We start from the raw sequence: 17,420 nt of genomic DNA, 5'->3' as shown, positions 1-17,420 counted from the left end.
GGGCTTGGAGCAACCTGGGCTCGTGGAAGGTGTCCCTGCCCATGGCAGGGGGTGGAACGAGATGGGTCCTTCCAACCCAACCTATCCCCCTGATCCCATTGATCCCACTGATTAATCCCACTGATCAATCCCACTGATCCCACTGATCAGTCCCACTGATCCCATCGATCCCACTGATCAATCCCATCGATCCCACTGATCGATCCCACTGATCAATCCCACTGATCAATCCCATCGATCCCAATGATCGATCCCACTGATCAATCCCACTGATCAATCCCATTGATCCCGATGATCGATCCCACTGATCGATCCCATCGATCCCAATGCCCCCCCACAGTGTCCCCAGGCCCGGGTCGGTCCCGGCGCGGGCGCGGCGGGGCCGTGGCGCCCCCTGCCGGCGGGGCCGCTACAGCGCGGCAGCCCCCGGGCTGCTTGACCGGAGGGTCGCGGGGTTCGAGCCCGCTCGCGGCCGGTTCCGCTCTCCCTCCGGCGGCTCCTCCCCCGGGCCCTCCCGCCACGCGAGCCCGGGGAATGCGCGGCTTGCCCGCCCTGCCCGGCCCTGCCGCAGTGCCCGCCCTGCCGCTCTGCGCCGCCGGGGCCTGGCCAGGCCGAGCCGGGGCTGCGGCTCCGCTTCAGCGGCGGTTCCTGGCGGCGCGGGCGCTCACGGTCGCTGCCCTGGCCAGCGTACCCGGGGAAGACGGACCGGCGGGCGGGGCGGGGACGCAGGCAGCGCTGCTTTATTGGTTTATTTATTTATCCCGATTTAGGAGCTGGAACAAAACCTGCGGGCTGCGCCGGACTCGCCCCTGCTCCGGGATATCCTGCACCAGGTGGGGACCCCCGGCTGCCGCCGCGTGTGCCCAGAGCCGCCGGAGTCGCTCGGAAATGCAGCGATCCGGGCCCGCAGCGCTTCGCTGGGCCCCGCACAGCTGCGGGTTCCCTTCCCTGCCGCCTATTTGGCTGTGCTTGGATCGAAATTGAGACCCGCGTGCCCGAGCGCTGATGTGGTGGATGGCACAGGCGAGTCTGCCCAGCTGGCCCTGGATGCTCCGGGATACAGGGAATGCTGGAGCCTAAACTGTCCCTGGGGATGGGGAAAAAGCAAATCAGGCAGCAAGCCGAAAAGGAAAGAGGGATGAGAAAAGCAAAAGAAGGAGGGGAGCAAACTGGACTATTCCCATTCAGTTTTGCTCTTTACTCTGAAAGGGAAGATTTTTGCTGCCACAAAAGGTAAGAAATCTGCTGCCCCAGATCTGTAAACTCACAAACCAATCAGAAATCATCAAATTTCAATTTCTGGCTCAGCATCACTTGTACAGACTAAATCCCAATGCATTTCATGGCACCCAGAGCCAATTAATGGTCCTTCTCTGGCCCTCAGTGCCTTTCCTAATCCCTCCCTGGTAACTGGTTTCCGTGGCTGTTCCTGTTTCAGACCGTCCTCCACCCTCTGTGTGTGAAATATCCCCCCTCAACAAAGTACAGGAGGTGCTTTCTGACTGAGCTCATCAAAAAGGTACTGCTTGCTTTTCACTCTTCTTTTTTCCCCTGAAAATATCCCATGTAATAACAAACCACAACAGTCAATGTAAATATTAGGGCCAACAATGTATTAAAGGGGACTTAATGTGCAAGTGTTTTTTGTTTTCATGACAATGTGACCCCCAGAGGTGCCCTTTTCTTCCCACAGCACGAATCCACAGCAGCTGAACCCCTGGATGAACTGTATAATACACTGGCAGATGTTTTAAAAGAAGAAGAATCTACTCAGTGTTACAAAAACTACTTACTGGTAAGCATTGATGCTGCACTGTTCTGAATCACATTTAGTAATCTGAACTAAGCAATAATTGGCTTTAAAAATAACCCTTCAGAAGCCTGGAGTGCTTCCTGCCTTTTCCCAGGTGCCAATATTGATTGTGAAGTGTAAACCTGTTGTCTGTGCTGATCCATCTTTGCCTTCTTGTGTGTCCTCCAGCCCACAGGAGACTGTGTGACCCTTTCTGAGAGCACAGCCATGATCTCTGGGGGCACCACGGGGCTCGTCACGTGGGAGGCTGCCCTGCACCTCGCCGGGTGGGCAGGGGGGAACCCCGAGGTGTTCAGGGCCAGGTAATGGCACAGCACGGGTGGGAAGGGGGAAAAATCCATACAGAATCATGGCACGGGTTGGGGTGGAAGGGACCTTAAAAATGGTCTCATTCTGTTCTTCTGCCACGGGCAGGGACACCTTCCACTAGCCCAGGTCGCTCCAAACCCTGTCCAGCCTGGCCTTGGACACTTCCAGGGATCCAGGGGCAGCCACAGCTTCTCTGGGCAACCTGTGCCAGGGCCTCACCACCCTCACAGGGAAGAATTTCCTCCCAATATCCCATCTAACCCTGCCCTCTGGCAGTGGGGAAGCCATTCCCCCTTGGCCTGTCCCTCCATCCCTTGTCCCAAGTCCCTCTCCAGCTCTCCTGGAGCCCCTTTAGGCCCTGGAAGGGGCTCTCAGGTCTTCCTGGAACCTTCTCTTCTCCAGGTGAACCCCCCCAGCTGTCCCAGCCTGGCTCCAGAGCAGAGGGGCTCCAGCCCCCTGTTACTGTGAGCTATGAAACTATAGTTTAATAATAGACAATATTTATAATTGTAATATTTAATTATAGGCAATATATACACCCAAAATAAGTGAAATCACACCCTTTTGCTGCTGGGTAACTGCTGCTCTTGTCTGTTTTGCAAGTCAAGCTGTAACTCAGGACCTTGTAGTTCTGTCAGGACAGGGGTTAAGATCAAAACCCTGGCACTGTGCAGCCTGACTTGTTTTGAAATTCAGCTGTTCAGTTTTCAGTAATTTAACTGATGCACTTCACTCCTTGCTGGGATCCATCTCACCAGTGTTAGAGGATCCATGTGCAGGTCTGATCACACGTCTGGGCTTTATTTATAAACAGGCAAGAGGAACAAGCACTTTTGAGGAAAGATAATTTAAAATACTGACTCCCAGAGCAACTGTGCTGCCCAGTGTCTCTTTCTCTGTCCTGACTGTGAAAAGAGCCAGTTCAGGAGGAGGCAGATGCAGATGGCTAGAACCAGGTGGGAATGTCTCTCATCCCCACGCTGGGAATGCTTTGTACCATATGCAAAAGCAGCACTTCAGGTAATTAATTTATGCTGACCCTCAGCATTTCCCAGCTCTCCAGTTGTTTGAGATAAAGGTTAGGTTGTGAATGGTTTACTCAAAAATTATTGAAGTTATCTGCAGCTCATTTTACCTTTAATTTTACTTTCAGTATTTTGATTTCCAACTTAATGTAGAGCCCTAATAGTACTTCTTTTACTCTGTTTTCCCTCAGGACAGTCTTGGAATTAGGAAGTGGGATTGGCTTCACTGGAATTGCCATCTGTAAGACCTGCCAACCCAAGACATACATATTTAGTGACTGCCACCCCTGTGTTCTCAGACAGCTGGGAGAGAACATCCGTCTCAATGGCTTCGAAGTGACCTGGTGTATCCAAACAGAGCCCCAAGGGCAGGAGGTGGAAGCAAAGAACTGCCCAAAACTGATGGTTGCAGAACTTGACTGGGGCTCAGTGACAGAGGAGCAGCTGGTGGGTCTCCAGCCTGACGTTGTCATCGCAGCAGGTTCGTCACCCCCGCGCCGGGGGTGGGACCCTGCAGGAGGGAGCAGAGTGGAGGGACAGGGGTGCAGAACTCAGAGCCCTGGCAGGCTCTCGAGGGATGACATCATAAAAAAACCCCAAAAAAACAACCACAGCCCTGTTTTGGACTTGCCCATATATAAATCTGAAGGGTTTATAGAAAATCTGATCTTGGAAAATCGAGTGATAGTAAAACGTCTCAGCTGTAGCTACAGGGTTTTACTCCCTGATTTGGAGCTTGGCAAAGCAAAAATTACCTGAGAGTCCAGGTGAGCAAATGACTTTGTCATCCAAGGTATAACAAGGTGTGAATGTGAATTCTGTAAGATGAAGCCACTGTGTGTTACCCAATGCCAACAGCACTGTTCAGTGCCCAAACCAGCCCAGGCTGGACTCTGAAGATAAGAACTAAGGGAGATTTAGATCTATCTACTCTTTGCTGTCACTCATTACTGCACTAGATTTAGTACTGCATGTTGGATCACAAGTAAGTGCTGTGTCTGTCAGTGGAACAGACACCTCAACACTTCCACACAGCAGCCTCTGGGGATCAGCATTTCGTACCCCTTGGTGCCCACTCTCACCTCCCATCACTATTTCTGCTCTCCAGGAAATGACTCAGGATTCAAATTGCTGCAAGTCCTCTGCCATCAGCCTCTAAAACACCCATTTTTAATAAGGCAGGTTTGTTTTGCCAAGGGCAGTGGTAACAGCACCAACACTCAGTGTTCCTGCTGTCTCCCTTAGGATGGGCCTAAATAAAATATCTGACAATCCATTTACAAAAAGGAGCACGGATTTTTAGTGATTTTGGAGTGATAGTAGGGATGAGGGCATAGCACATAAACCAGAGGCATTTCTGAAGATCTCTCCTTGGGAATTTTTAACCCACGAATAAAAAAAAAACATATTCTCCTGCACTGTGAATATTTTATATTTTTGGTTTGCAGTTCTCATTCTGCTTTTTGCTCAATCCTCAATAAATATTGTATGTTTCCCTCTTTTTTTTTTTTTTTTTCAGATGTGGTGTATGATCCAGAGATAATTTTAGCCCTCATTGGGATGCTACAGAAACTCTCCACCTCGAGAGCAGACAGAAAAGCTCCCGAGGTCTTCATTGCCTTCACACTCCGTAACCCAGACACGTACCACCTGTTCCAGGCTCAGCTGGGTAGGGGCCTCTTTCATCAAGTGTTCAATAGTTTTGCCTCTTTCCCCATCACTTATTCTGTGGTAGAGATGAACAGGAGCGTTTTTTGGTGAGGAGCATTGTCCAGTAGTGGGATTGTTATCCTAGAGCTGGATTTAAGTGCTTTTCCTCATGGATTTGATCAGGAGATTGGAACTTACCTTTAGGTACATCCTGGCTATCACAGCTCACATCTGTAAGGGATGAATTGCAAGTGTGGTGGGCTCAAAAGGGAGGAAACTAAACAGGGTTAAGCTTAAAGGAGGGAAACCATCTGTGCTGCTCTGTCACAGTGATAAATAACAGAGATGCAGCCTAAACCCTTCACCTTATCTTACCATTCTTTGAGGGTTAAAAGCCAATTAGAGATTAAATAAAATGGGATTTCTCTTCATGTACTCTTCTAAAGCCTATCTTTTGCAGTCTGTCATCTGCTCAGCAACTGGTTAATTCACAAAATGATGCTGAGAGAGGCATTACTGGTATCTTTTAAAAACACTCAAAGCATTTGCCTGTAGCTTTCTTTCACAGCATGGTAAAGATCTCTTCCTACAGAACTTGTCATGCAACTTGTGCTCTTCATTTTATTAAGCCTAAATATGATTCCCAGTGTTTCTCTTCACAGATAAAGTCGGGATCAGGTGGCAGATTATTCCAGCCCACGGCAACAGTAATTTTCTCTATGATGTGCAGCCAAATGTAACTATTCTCCAGCTATTTATATAGGCTTGGCAAATAGAATTGGAATTTTGAGACCAACAGGAGCTATGTCATCCTTGCAACAAGATTATCCTGAGTTCTGGAAGCACACACCAGAGGTGCTGGACTGTACACACGGGCTGTTGTCTCTTCCTGTAATTTCCAGCATGTCTGCAAAGAAGCTGCTGCCCCTGAAAAGTGAGTGAACCTCAAACAATACAAAAAAATTAAGCCCTAATCATACTGCACTTTAATTCTGTAGAAGACAACAGAATTCAAGTGTATTTTTTTAACTGTGTTTTGGTTTGTTAACACTGGAGGCAAACCTGCAGGATCATGGGATCAGGATCTCCCATGGACAAGGGAGCAAGACAATGGTTCAGAGTAAAAAATATTTTTAAATATTAAAATCAGCTGTAATTGTCTACTCTGGTTTTTTTATACTTGTTTGCATATACTGGCAGTGTGGTCAGTCTTAAAAATGAACCAGTAAACGAGCAGTGACTGATACCTCCAGAGCTGTGGGATGTCCCAGGCTCACACACTGCTGTAAGAGCAGGGGTCAGGCTCTGCTGGAAATCAGGGGCATCTTTACCCTGCAGTGATGACAAAAATCACAACTGAGGTACATTCCTCTCACTTAAGAGCTGCCACTTTCACTCCTGGCTGCTGGGACCTTCCTGTCAGGCTGGCCAGGAAATAAAAAAGGAATCATACTGCACAGCAATGCTCCAGGGATCCTGCAAGGAGGAAACACTGAGCTCACCTGCTCAGAAACCTTCCAGTGTCCATTCATCATTCTCCTCGTGGTCCTGAAGCAGAAGATCAAATGCTGCTCATTCTCCTCTTTAGACTTTCTTTTTCTCTATCTGGTTTTAAAAGCTACTTACAGGAAAATGAACAAAAACTTCAGCCTCCTCCTTCCGTAGCAATGGAGAGAAAATGGGTGGTAGGTAACTTGAAACCTGAAGAATCATCTTAATTCTTCAAGCTGAAAGAAGCCACAACTGCTGGGATTAAGCAGAAGTTACCCCAGCCCAGGTTTTAGCTCCCTGTCCCCAAAAAGGAAGAACTCAAAGGTATTATTTCTAGAGGAAATGCAAACTGGCAGCCCAGACAGGAGCTCCCTTTCACAAAATTCAAGTCACTCAAAGGTTCTGTACAGATGGCTCATTTTACATCTAAAATTTTTATTACAGGAAGATGAAACCTCTCTGAAGCTTTTGGCATTACTGTTTAATTAGAGAAGTGCCTAATTTATCTCCACCTGCACAGGATTGGCTAAAGGGGAACAGCAAAACCCCCAGACAGGATTTTGACTGAAAACAGTAGGAAAGATACATTAAAATATTGGCAAATAAATCTTTATGAACCATTCTTCAGTCAAGAAGCTGGAGGTTTTGCCAAACTCCTGCAGTAAAGCAACTCAACTCTTTTATTTTCACCTTCTTCCTTCTGAAAAAAGCAGATTTTTGATGATTACTCAGTCAGAGGGTTTAAAAATGCTGGTGCAGAACCCACTGTCACCACCTCCCACCCCTGAACTGGGAGCTTTGAGGAGCAGTAACCACATGATAAAACCAAGCACTTCTGTTCCTTAAATGACTGACATCTATTTTATAGCCAAAAAGGTGATGAAAAAAACTTGGAACCATTCAGTGTGCATATACTGATCTTAACAATAAAAAGCTGAAGGGTGCACCTGAGTGAGCACTCACAAAGTGAAGTGCCTTTGATTACATTACACATATATTTGGGGTTTATTTTTCCCTGTTCTATTCATCTGTTCAAAAAGAGATAAATTTGATGTTCTTTCTCAAGGTGAATGGGCACATTCACTTCAGACTACAAGGGGAGCACTCACTGCAAGGTCTGTTTTCCTCTGAGTACCCAGTAAAGCTGTCACACCCCAGCAGCTGCACTTCCACATTCCTGCACACACTGTGAAAAGGAAAACAACTTTGAAACAAAACGGTTCTGTCTCAATAAAATCCTACAAGAGGATACTCAGTGTGTGTCTAGGGAAGACTAGGCAACATTAACTGGTTGAGTAAACAAAACCCCCATGTATCCTCAGTTAAATTTCAGGATAATTTTGATTGGAAAAGACCAAGATCATCAAGTCCAACCTTTGACCAGCTGAAATAAAACAATTCAAATAAAAGGCATTTCCCACTTCGCAAAAAAAACACACCCAATTCACCTACTAAGGTGCTGAGTGTACAGCAGGTAAAAGTGGTAATAGTTTCTATCTGTATTCAAGTATCTTCACCAAAAAGTGACCTTTGAGCAGCACAGGTGGACATGCAGCTCCAGCTGCCCCTGCAGCTCTGCTCTCACACAGGAAGCTCGAATTGGAAAGGAAGAGGAGTGTGCAGACACGTGTTCCAAGGTGAAGTAGTTAAAAACTGCAACTGCAGACAATACAAAGTGTTTATTTACTGTTTATCGAATCTCTGCAGTCCAGGAATGTGTCAGCTTTGCCACCCTCCTTCCCCACAGTCACTCCTTGTGCCCCAGCAAGGGCAGCACAGTCTGGTCCCAGCTCTCGTCCCAGCGCAGCTCCTGGGCCGCCCTGAGGTTCTGCCTGAAGCTGTGGAGTTTGCCTTCCAGGGGTGGAAATTCCAAGAAAAGCATCTGTAATATAAAGGGCAAAACCACAAAGATACCATCAGGTTCCATTTCAGGCTCATTGCAGCCTCCCCAGCATTAACCCTCAACTACAAAGCTGCAGTGAGACTGTTCTTGGGTCTGGCCCCAGAAACAGAACAATGACAACATTTTCAGTGCTTTTGCCAGCTTCAGATTCACATTTAAACACAAGAGAGGCAAATAATGTTCACCAGGCCAAGCAGTGCCTTCTGAGAAAGCAAAATGCACAGACAGTCAGCTGTGAAAGGGCTGCCCACGTGGTGGCACCTTTGGGGTCATACCTGGGGGCAGAAATGAGTCAAAGCCTTTACCTTCAGTTGTTCTGCGAGTTCACTCGAGTCCCTGAATATCAGACCATTTTCATTGTGTTTCACAAGTTCATGTAAACTGTGAAAAGAAGTCACAGAAGGAAATAATGAGACAAAAAGCAGCAAGTGGGACACTTAAAATGTTGTACAGTGACAGCCAAAGGGGCCACCCCAGGATATCTGTAACACTGTCACTGATATGAGCCCCACACCTGACATAATGGGATGGAGAAGGCAGTTTAAAATCTTCTAATTTAAAGACTGTTTCTCCTTTCTGTGTCACACTAAATCTACCACAACTGTACCAAAGGGCCCTCACTGTGTGCCACTCAACTGGACATACATGAAAAATCAGGGCAATAATCTACTTTAAAACTAACCCACAAGGAAAATTTTTCCATGATCCATCATGAAATGTTCACAGAGAAGTTACCTTCCTTTATAAAGCTACTGTTTTCCCAAAGGACCATGAATTCCAAGACTGCCTATGCATACACTCACCCCTTCACTGGACGGAAGGAAGCTTTTTTAAAATTAAATATTTGGAAACGAAGGATAACAGGGATTTTTTAAGGCAAGTGGTTGCATGACATGCTCTGACCTTTGGAGAAACTAGTGTCATTCTTAAAAATTTATAACAACCTTGATTTCTAACTTACTGAATTTAAAAAAATGGCATAATACAGCAATCTCATTTGACTCCTGCAGTAGCTGCTGAACTCGTGCTTTGTAAGAGTATTTTTTATGTGAATCACTTGATCTGTAACAGAACAAGGTCTTACCATTCAAAATATATTGCACACACAGGTAAACAGCAGCCAAACATATCCACCACCTTCATGGGTAAATCCAAACCACTGGATGATTTATGGAGACACACCCCCAGGTCTGCTGAGCCTGAAAGGCAAACAAAACAGTCTGAATTCTCTGAGAGCAGCTCTTCTGTCCTGCTGCAAACCTTTATTTCTGTGCTGCTTTGGGTGGTGCAGGGTAAACCCCAGCCCCCTCCAGCCACCCAGACTGACTCTGTTTCAAGCACTCAGGGGAAAAAAAAAAGCACAATGTATTTTGTGACTAAAATTAGTCAGGTTTTAGAAACATAATAAGTGAGTGCATATTAAATTAAAGGGGATTTTAAAGTTTCATGCATCTTAAAACAGCCTTTCTACCTCTTAATCTGCTAAGAATGGATAAGTGAAGGAAAACTCCAGCACAAACCAGACAGGATATGCTGCTTGGCTCACTGGTGACCTCTCCCAGTTCAAGTCATCTCAAAATAGAGAAATTACAGTGTGAATTTATAGTCATTATGTTCATTATTTGAAAAGGACCAAATAAACACAGTGTTTTAAAGCCATATAAATTGTCAGGTTCTAATCCTGCAGAATGGAGATCAAGTTAAACATGTGTTTTACTACTTTATTACTCCCACTTTATGCTGTTACAATGAACATGCTGAGGGAATAACATTCCAATGACAAGTTAATTAAAAATTTCAGCTACTTTTGGTTGCTTAGTGAAAAGCTTTTTTGATTTCATTTACAGGAGTGACCCTGAAAATAATCTGGAACGTGCACAGGCAGCTGTATTTCAGCACAGAAGAAACAAAGAGTGCAAAGAACAGGCTAAAACAGCAACAGGTACCAAGCCAACTTTTTGGGATAACAGCGAATAGCCAGAGAAATTCAACATTTCTGCTGGAATGAGTCAAAGCCACGAGTCTCCTGTCACCAACTAAGCACTCACTGCTATATTCTACCAGGTTCTGTGCACAATCTGTATCAGTTCTCTGCCCCTGTGCCAAGTTGGTTTTCACACATTCTCCAGCCTGTTTCATCACCCACTATTTACCAAGCAAAAGAGGGTAATCCTCAGCTTCCAGCCACGGGGTACAGATCTGGATATGTTTAAAGTGCAGTTTCTCTATCAGTCCATTGTAGTAGTCTTTTAGAGGTCCTTTACCTGTTTAAAACAGAAAAGAAAAATATTTAGTAGTTTTTCATCAAGCTGACTGAAAACAGTGTGGTCTGTGAATTTGACTGCACAGCTGCTGAGCTCCTGTTGCATCAGGTAGGTCCAAAAGGACACCACACATGATCCTCCAAAAGACACATAAACATCCAAGTCCCTTTCAAAGTGATGTGTACCTAGAGTTTAAACTGTTCTGAACATGGAGTAGTGCAGAACTGTAGTAGGGACAGGGAGTAGAGAGGGAGGTCAAGAGCTTCTCCTCTGAAAATGTGCCATGATTACATCGTGTGAGTTCAGCTATAAATTCAACTATAAATTACCATTCTTATAACCAGACCTAAAGACAACAGTCTCTTCTCACCATCAGAAGAGTCAGCACAGAACAAAAGTGAAAATGAATGTTCTGTATGAGCACTGAAAGAATTGCAACACAAACAGCCCCTTACCTGTTATCACACACACCAGAGCTGGAAGCTTGGCTCCCTCATCAATAAACCTCTCGTAGTCTGGAGAAGATAAAACACTGCTTGGAGGCCACAAATACACAGATGGTTGGTTTAACAGTGGTCACAGTGTATTAATTATTTAGCTTCCTACTGCAAGTAATTTCTTTACAGGCATGTACTTAGTAAAACAGTAGCAAATTCAGCAATGTTAAAATTTACAAACTTGTACAGAAGTAAATCATGCTCTGTTTATGCAGCAAGCATTTGTTCAACTGCCCCACAATCAGCTGCTTCAATAGATCAATTTACAATTGCCAGCTGCAAAGCCTACAAAATAAGACAAAGTATTCCCTTCCTTCCTATTAGCAGATGCCTATGGAGAGTATCTGTAATAGCTTAAGAAATAAAACTGCAATTTAGAAGCTAGTTAGAGATTTAATTCTCCCTGACAACTCCTCCAATTGAATCCAGATGTTGCCCTTCTGTATTTCAATTACTACTCTTAAACCAGTGCTACTTAATCAAATACAGCTGCATTTTCACCTGAATAGGGTTTAGCAAAACCCTTTTTAAGTGTCCAGAAAACAACCCTTGGAAAAATGAGATTAATTCCTTCATACCCACCTTCTAAAGCTTTTAAAAGGACAGAGAAGTCTTCATCCTCTGAAAGAGAAGGCTTTATTAGTGACATCCATATTTGTATCGTTTATGATGAATTACTGTCTTTACATAACAACAATCAGACTCACCTCACCAACATGATTTACTACAGACCATGCTTTTCCTTTTAAAATCTGCTAATTTGTTTTCATAAACAGAAGTCTATAACCACAGACACTGTTTATTTGCTTCCTGTGCTGGCAATATGGCAGACAAACCACTCACAAATGCTGCACATCTTCAAAGCTATCAAGTTACAATTTTCTAGTTTCTAAAACTAAAGAATTGAGTTTTAAAAACTGCCCTGACAATTCAAAGATAAAGACAATTCTGCCAATTCTGCCCCTGGTTACTAGCAATGGAATTTTTTTGCCTCTGTATGAAGAAGGGAACAGAAAATGGAAACAAGTGACATAATTATGTAACACACATTATCAGAAATCATGGAATCACAGACTGGTTTGGGTTGGAAGGGACCTTAAACCTCATCTTGTCCCAAGCCCTACCATGGGCAGGAATGCCTTCCATTAGACCAGGGTGCTCAATAAGGAGTAAATATTTTAATTTCTTAAACTATTTTATGCCACCCTGCAAGATTGTATGTCTAGAATGAAAGCAAAAGAAGAAGTAGGAAATCTCTTCTAACCATCCTTAAAGCTGAGCCTCTAGACTGTAGCTCTATAATTAAAATATAACTTTAAAAAATCATTGATTTTTAGCATTCTATAAGTTATACCACATTTAGTTGTGTATGATACAACACATAGTTGAATCATATACACCTTGTCTTCCATTTTTTCCTGGCAAGTGAAGGAAAAACATAACTTCAGATGTGAGGAAGTACAAACAGCCTTAGTTTTAGATGAAAAATGCAGTGTTTCCCCACCTGTCCAGCTGGTGCTGCTGATGAGAAGAGCTGGCCGGCCCCTGGACTCCACCACACGTCCATCCCTGCCAGCCCTCTCTGTGAAGGCAGATCTCTCAGCACTGGGATCCACAGGCTCTGCACTATGGAGACACAACTTCCTGAGGATGGGCTACACACACAGCCAACAGCAGCAGCAAACTCTGCTTCAGTGGCAGGACTTTCCAAACATTTTGTTTCAGATTTGCTGCTCAACTTCTCTAGAAACAGAGGCATCCCAGTACAGAGCTATGGAGAAATACCAGACCAGGAGAGGCCATTTTTCCTGCTTCCTACTGCTACAGACACGATTCCATCTTCCAGCAGTGTTTTCCCTAACAAGCTGAGCAAACAGCCAGCCTCCCTTTCCAGCTCTGTCTCACAGCACAGAGCATGGAGGCCAACAGCACATTTATTCCATTCAACTCAGACCCTACACACTCTGAGGTGGGCATTTCAAAAATACCCTCTACACACTATGGATTTCACTTCTTTTTCAAGCATTAGTTTGGTAAAGTAACTCCCTGGTCAACCTGCTACAAGTGACACCCTGCACACGGGCAGAGGGGAACATGCAGCACTCAAACCAAGACCCTGAAGGCTCTCACAGTAAGTAAGGAAGAGGTGCCATTAAGGAAGCATCCAACCACTGTCATTTAGGTCCATTTGAACCAGACAACTGCTGAGTTCCACCCTAGAGATACTCTGTCACAGATTGCCTCAGTGCTTGTGCCAACTTCTTTAAAAACAAAACACTTCTACTTCACACACCAAGTCTTGTGTCAGCACAGTTCAGTGATTTCACATCTGGCCCTGTGACCCTGAGCCAACCTGCAGAGCACTGGCTGCTCCAAGCCCACTGTGCCTCTGGGGCTCAGAGCCTGGGCCCCCACACAAGTGCCCGTGGTCACCACGTGCCCCAGGTCCCTGGCACTGCGGGAGGGACTGGCAGCACAGCTGCACTCCCAGCCCACAGCTGCACTCCCAGCCCACAGCTGCACTCCCAGCCCACAGCTGCACTCCCACCTACCCTGCTCGGAAGGGCTCGTAGTCCTGGGCAAGTTTCATGTACAGACGGTGCCGGAGGTCCAGCGGTGTTTCCTTGAAGTAAGAAGCTGGTCTGTCATACAGAGTTACTGCCCTGTGAGGAGACATGGGATAGCTTAAACAGGATACAGACACAACAACATGTACCTGGCTCAGTGACAGGCTGAACGTGGAATGCAGAAAGTAATTAAGTAAATCAATACTGCAAAGTAATTCGGTTTTTGACTCTTACATCTGTCTGTATGCCTGAAGTTTGCTGGAATACCCCAGGGTGGACACAACCATCCTGTAACAGAGCCCCTTTCATGGTGCCTATTCTAGGGGTGAAATGCACCTGTACAAACTGCAGACTAATCATTAAAAATCCCAGTGATTATTCCCATTCTATTGGCAGCCTGGCAGCAAACCTCCCTGACACCTGGACTGCCACCTCCCAGTCAACTGGGTGTTAATTAAGAAGGGTAATGAAGACTCCTGAATGCCCACACTCCACTGGCTCATTACAAAACAGAGCTAATAAGTTTCAGTGGAGTTGCTTTTGTAGGATCCCCCTGAATCCTGAATCCTCAGGGATCTGTTTTCATTTCACTTTGCACACACAGAGTAATTTGTGACTTACTTTATGTTGCAATTCATCCAGAGATCTTCTCTCATTGCATCAGTGACACACAAGTTATAGTCAGACAGGCGCCCAAAAAGCTTTTCATACCTGACAAAAATTAAAAGTCAGTTAGAAACCACAGGCAGGCAATTGCTTTAACTGCCCAGTGTCCATGACAAGTGAAAGCCAAAGAAAACCAAAAAAAACCCAACTGCCCCCAAAACTGAAATTTAATTACCAATTATTCCCAGTTATTGATGGACTCCTGGTGCTGAAGCAATATCAGTTTATGAGAAGGGCTACAGCAGGACTCCAACACCCACACTAGAAAGCCTTTAAAGCTTTTAACTGCACACAACCAATTAGATTCAGCAAGAAGCAGCTTTTTAAGGGAGAGCTGGAGTGTAAAGCAGCATTAGAGAATAAAAACCTCAGTACCTATAGAGAAATTCTAATAACAAGATCAAAGTTTGCATATGCACATAAAAGCAACCCGCCTACTTCAAACCACCCCCTACGTGTCCAACAAAGGCAATTTCAAAACATGTGTTCTGAAATAGAAACCAGTTCAGCACAGCAATCCCCAGCAATCCCTCTCACAAACAACCCTTTGCCAATTACATTCTCCCCACTGCTTTCCATTCTGAATCCCACCCAGGTATGTAATTTGAAGGAGGAGAAGTGGCTGTACAAACCATTTTGCAATCTGCACTAGCGGGTGGTTCCTCCCATGACTCAGGCTCATTATGGTGTATCCATAGTTGTGCCAATCAATTATCAGTTTGCTCCTCCAGAACAGACCTGCCACCCAGGCAACAGCTATACTGGGTAAGCCCGGGGGATTCTGCTCAAAAATAAACCAGAAACAGCACAAGAGCGTGGTCAAGTGACAAACACAAAGCAACTACCAGAAAAAAATCCAATTATTGAAATTACATTGCTTTAAAGGAGCTTAATGACCAGAGACTATTTGTATTCACCTATTAAAATTGGTAGGCCCTTCGAATTTCACCTTGGATCAGGATCAAAATCCCCCTCCAATAAACACAGCAACATTTCTAGTGAGATTTATTCTTTACTACTGCCCATGCCAATGAAGTTTAAAAGCCCATCAATTAACAGGAAGAGCAAACCTGAGTCGCTAACAAGAAAATCAAGGTTTGGAGGCAAAAAACCCACTCTGATATAGGTTTACACCATTGGTGAAGCCAGTTCAGCTCTCAAATAACTAGAACAATGTCTGAGACTTCTAAAAATGCCTTGTGAAGTAGCACTATTTGTTTTTATTAAAATTAGTCCCCCACAAAACATACCTGAAGAAGAATATAGGAGGGCTGATCTATCCTCAGCAGTGTATACAGTAACTGCACCGACTGCACAAGGACCTTTACGACATACTGGAAAAGCTTTGGACCCACTGCAAAATGACAGGAAAACTGGTAAGAATAGTACAGCTCTCCCCACAGAAATGTGTGCATTAAACAGAGCCAGCCAGCTCTGCAGAGAAAGGGTTAAAATAAAGGTATCCTGTAAAAATGGAAACATGTTTAATATCTTTATCCATGAACTGCATAACTGATTGAGCAACCCCTCAGCAAGTCTGGAGATGGCACAAGGTTGAGTGAGAGTGTTGATCTGCTTAATGGTTGGAAAGCTCTGCTGAGGGATCTGGGCAGGATGGACCATGAGAGGGAAGACTTTGAGGAGCTGGAGCATGTCCAGGGAAGGGAACAGAGCTGGGGAAGGGGCTGGAGCAGCAGGAGCAGCTGAGGGAGCTGGGGGGGCTCAGCCTGGAGAAAAGGAGGCTCAGGGGGGACCTTCTGGCTCTGCAACCCCCTGACAGGAGGGGGGAGCTGGGGGGGGGTCAGGCTCTGCTCCCAGGGAACAAGGGACAGGGTGAGAGGGAACGGCCTCAAGTTGTGCCAGGGGAGGTTTAGATTGAATATTGGGAAAATTCCTTCATGGAAAGGGCTGTCAGGCCCTGGCACAGCTGCTCAGGGCAGTGGTGGAGTCATTGCCCCCGGAAGGATTTAAAAGCCGTGTAGATGTGGCACTTGGGGACATGAGTTAGTGGTGGCTTTGGGAATGCTGGGGGAAGAGTTGGACTCGATGATCTTAGAGGGTTTTTCCAACCTACAGGGTTTTTTGATTCTGTTCTATGATCATTACAAACCTAAGTAAATACAAATGGGAATTTATAGGGACCATGAGGTATTTTGTATAGAAAGAAGTCATAGAATCTCAGAATGGTTTAGTTGGAGGGACCTTAAAGTTCATCCAGTGCCAGCCCCTGCCATGGGCAGGGACACCTTCCACTAGCCCAGGTTGCTCCAAGCCCCGTCCAGCCTGGCCTTGGACACTCCCAGGGATGGGGCAGCCACAGCTTCTCTGGGCAACAGTGATAAACACACAAGCTGGGGGGGAAAAGGGAAAACAAAAGCACTTCCACATTTCGCTCTGCATCCGAACGGCACCAAGTGCCCCGCTACCAGCAGGTGTTTAATTCTAGCGGGAGATGGAGAGGAGGGAGATCAGGGTGTGCAGCTCTGAGCGCGGCGGGGCTGGACCCGCACACGCTCCGGCCGCTCCGGGGGGTTTAGTGTTCCACCCAAAGCTCGTTCCTCGCTCGCTCCGCTCCCCCCGCACACCCCCGGCCCCTCACGCACCTCGCAGCCCGCGCAGCTCGGCCACGGGCACCAGGCGGATGTGGGCGCTCCGCAGCACGTCCCGGTGCGGCCGGCTCTCTGCGGGGGGGACAGCGCGGTCAGCGGCGCGGCCCCCCCGGCCGGCTCTCTGCGGGGGGACAGCGCGGTCACCAGCGCGGTCAGCGGCGCGGCCCCCCGGCCCGCCTGGCCCCGCCGCCCCCCACTCACGGAGGTAGCCCAGCAGCGAGACCTCGCGCCCGTGCCGGGCCAGCGCCAGCGCGTGGTACTGCATCCGCGGGCTGCGGCCCACGTCCCCCAGCACCGCCACGCACACTCGGCCCCGCGCCGCCCGCCCGCCGCCGCCACAGCAGCGGCAGCAGCAGCAGAGCCGCCGCTGCCGCCGCGCCGTCACCCCCGGCCACAGCCATCGGGCCCAGCGCCGCCATCTTGGGCACCGGCACCCGCGGGGAGGGCGGAATGGCGCGGGGAGGGCGCCCCCTGGCGGCGCGAGGGCGCGCGCTCTGAGGGGCCCGCGCTGGGTGCGGCGGGAGCCACGGGCGGGTCAATTAGAGAGTTACAGGCAGAGGGTTAACTCATTACAGCGAGGTCTAATTAATTACAGCGATACCGGACAGCCCTCCGCAACGTGGGGT

At 46.8% G+C, this 17,420-nt stretch overlaps 2 protein-coding genes across 2 annotated transcripts; one reads left to right on the top strand and one right to left on the bottom strand.

The window, feature by feature from the left end:
• The first annotated feature begins 534 nt into the window (after positions 1-534).
• Positions 535-5,961, top strand: EEF2KMT (eukaryotic elongation factor 2 lysine methyltransferase). The gene is made up of 8 exons (XM_029957879.1): positions 535-687; positions 771-833; positions 1,439-1,519; positions 1,694-1,795; positions 1,982-2,115; positions 3,339-3,628; positions 4,667-4,816; positions 5,460-5,961. The coding sequence occupies exons 1-8, from the start codon at positions 535-537 to the stop codon at positions 5,558-5,560; spliced, it is 1,074 nt and encodes a 357-aa protein (XP_029813739.1). The 3' UTR covers positions 5,561-5,961.
• Positions 5,962-7,948: 1,987 nt separating this feature from the next.
• Positions 7,949-17,074, bottom strand: ALG1 (ALG1 chitobiosyldiphosphodolichol beta-mannosyltransferase). The gene is made up of 13 exons (XM_018067560.1): positions 16,996-17,074; positions 16,789-16,866; positions 15,436-15,539; positions 14,818-14,966; positions 14,141-14,230; positions 13,505-13,615; positions 12,457-12,578; positions 11,535-11,573; positions 10,911-10,970; positions 10,345-10,455; positions 9,276-9,390; positions 8,497-8,572; positions 7,949-8,170 (listed from the first exon to the last, which is right to left on the bottom strand). Exons 1-13 carry the CDS (start codon positions 17,057-17,059, stop codon positions 8,036-8,038), a joined length of 1,254 nt encoding a protein of 417 aa, XP_017923049.1. The 5' UTR covers positions 17,060-17,074; the 3' UTR covers positions 7,949-8,035.
• Between the last annotated feature and the right edge of the window lie 346 nt (positions 17,075-17,420).

This window comes from Manacus vitellinus, unplaced genomic scaffold, assembly GCF_001715985.3.
Source record: "Manacus vitellinus isolate BGI_N305 unplaced genomic scaffold, ASM171598v3 scaffold_12_pilon, whole genome shotgun sequence".
Classification (NCBI taxonomy): Eukaryota; Metazoa; Chordata; class Aves; order Passeriformes; family Pipridae; genus Manacus; species Manacus vitellinus.
The sequence above is the reverse complement of the archived record's forward strand: the minus strand, read 5'-3'. Positions and strand labels throughout refer to the sequence as shown.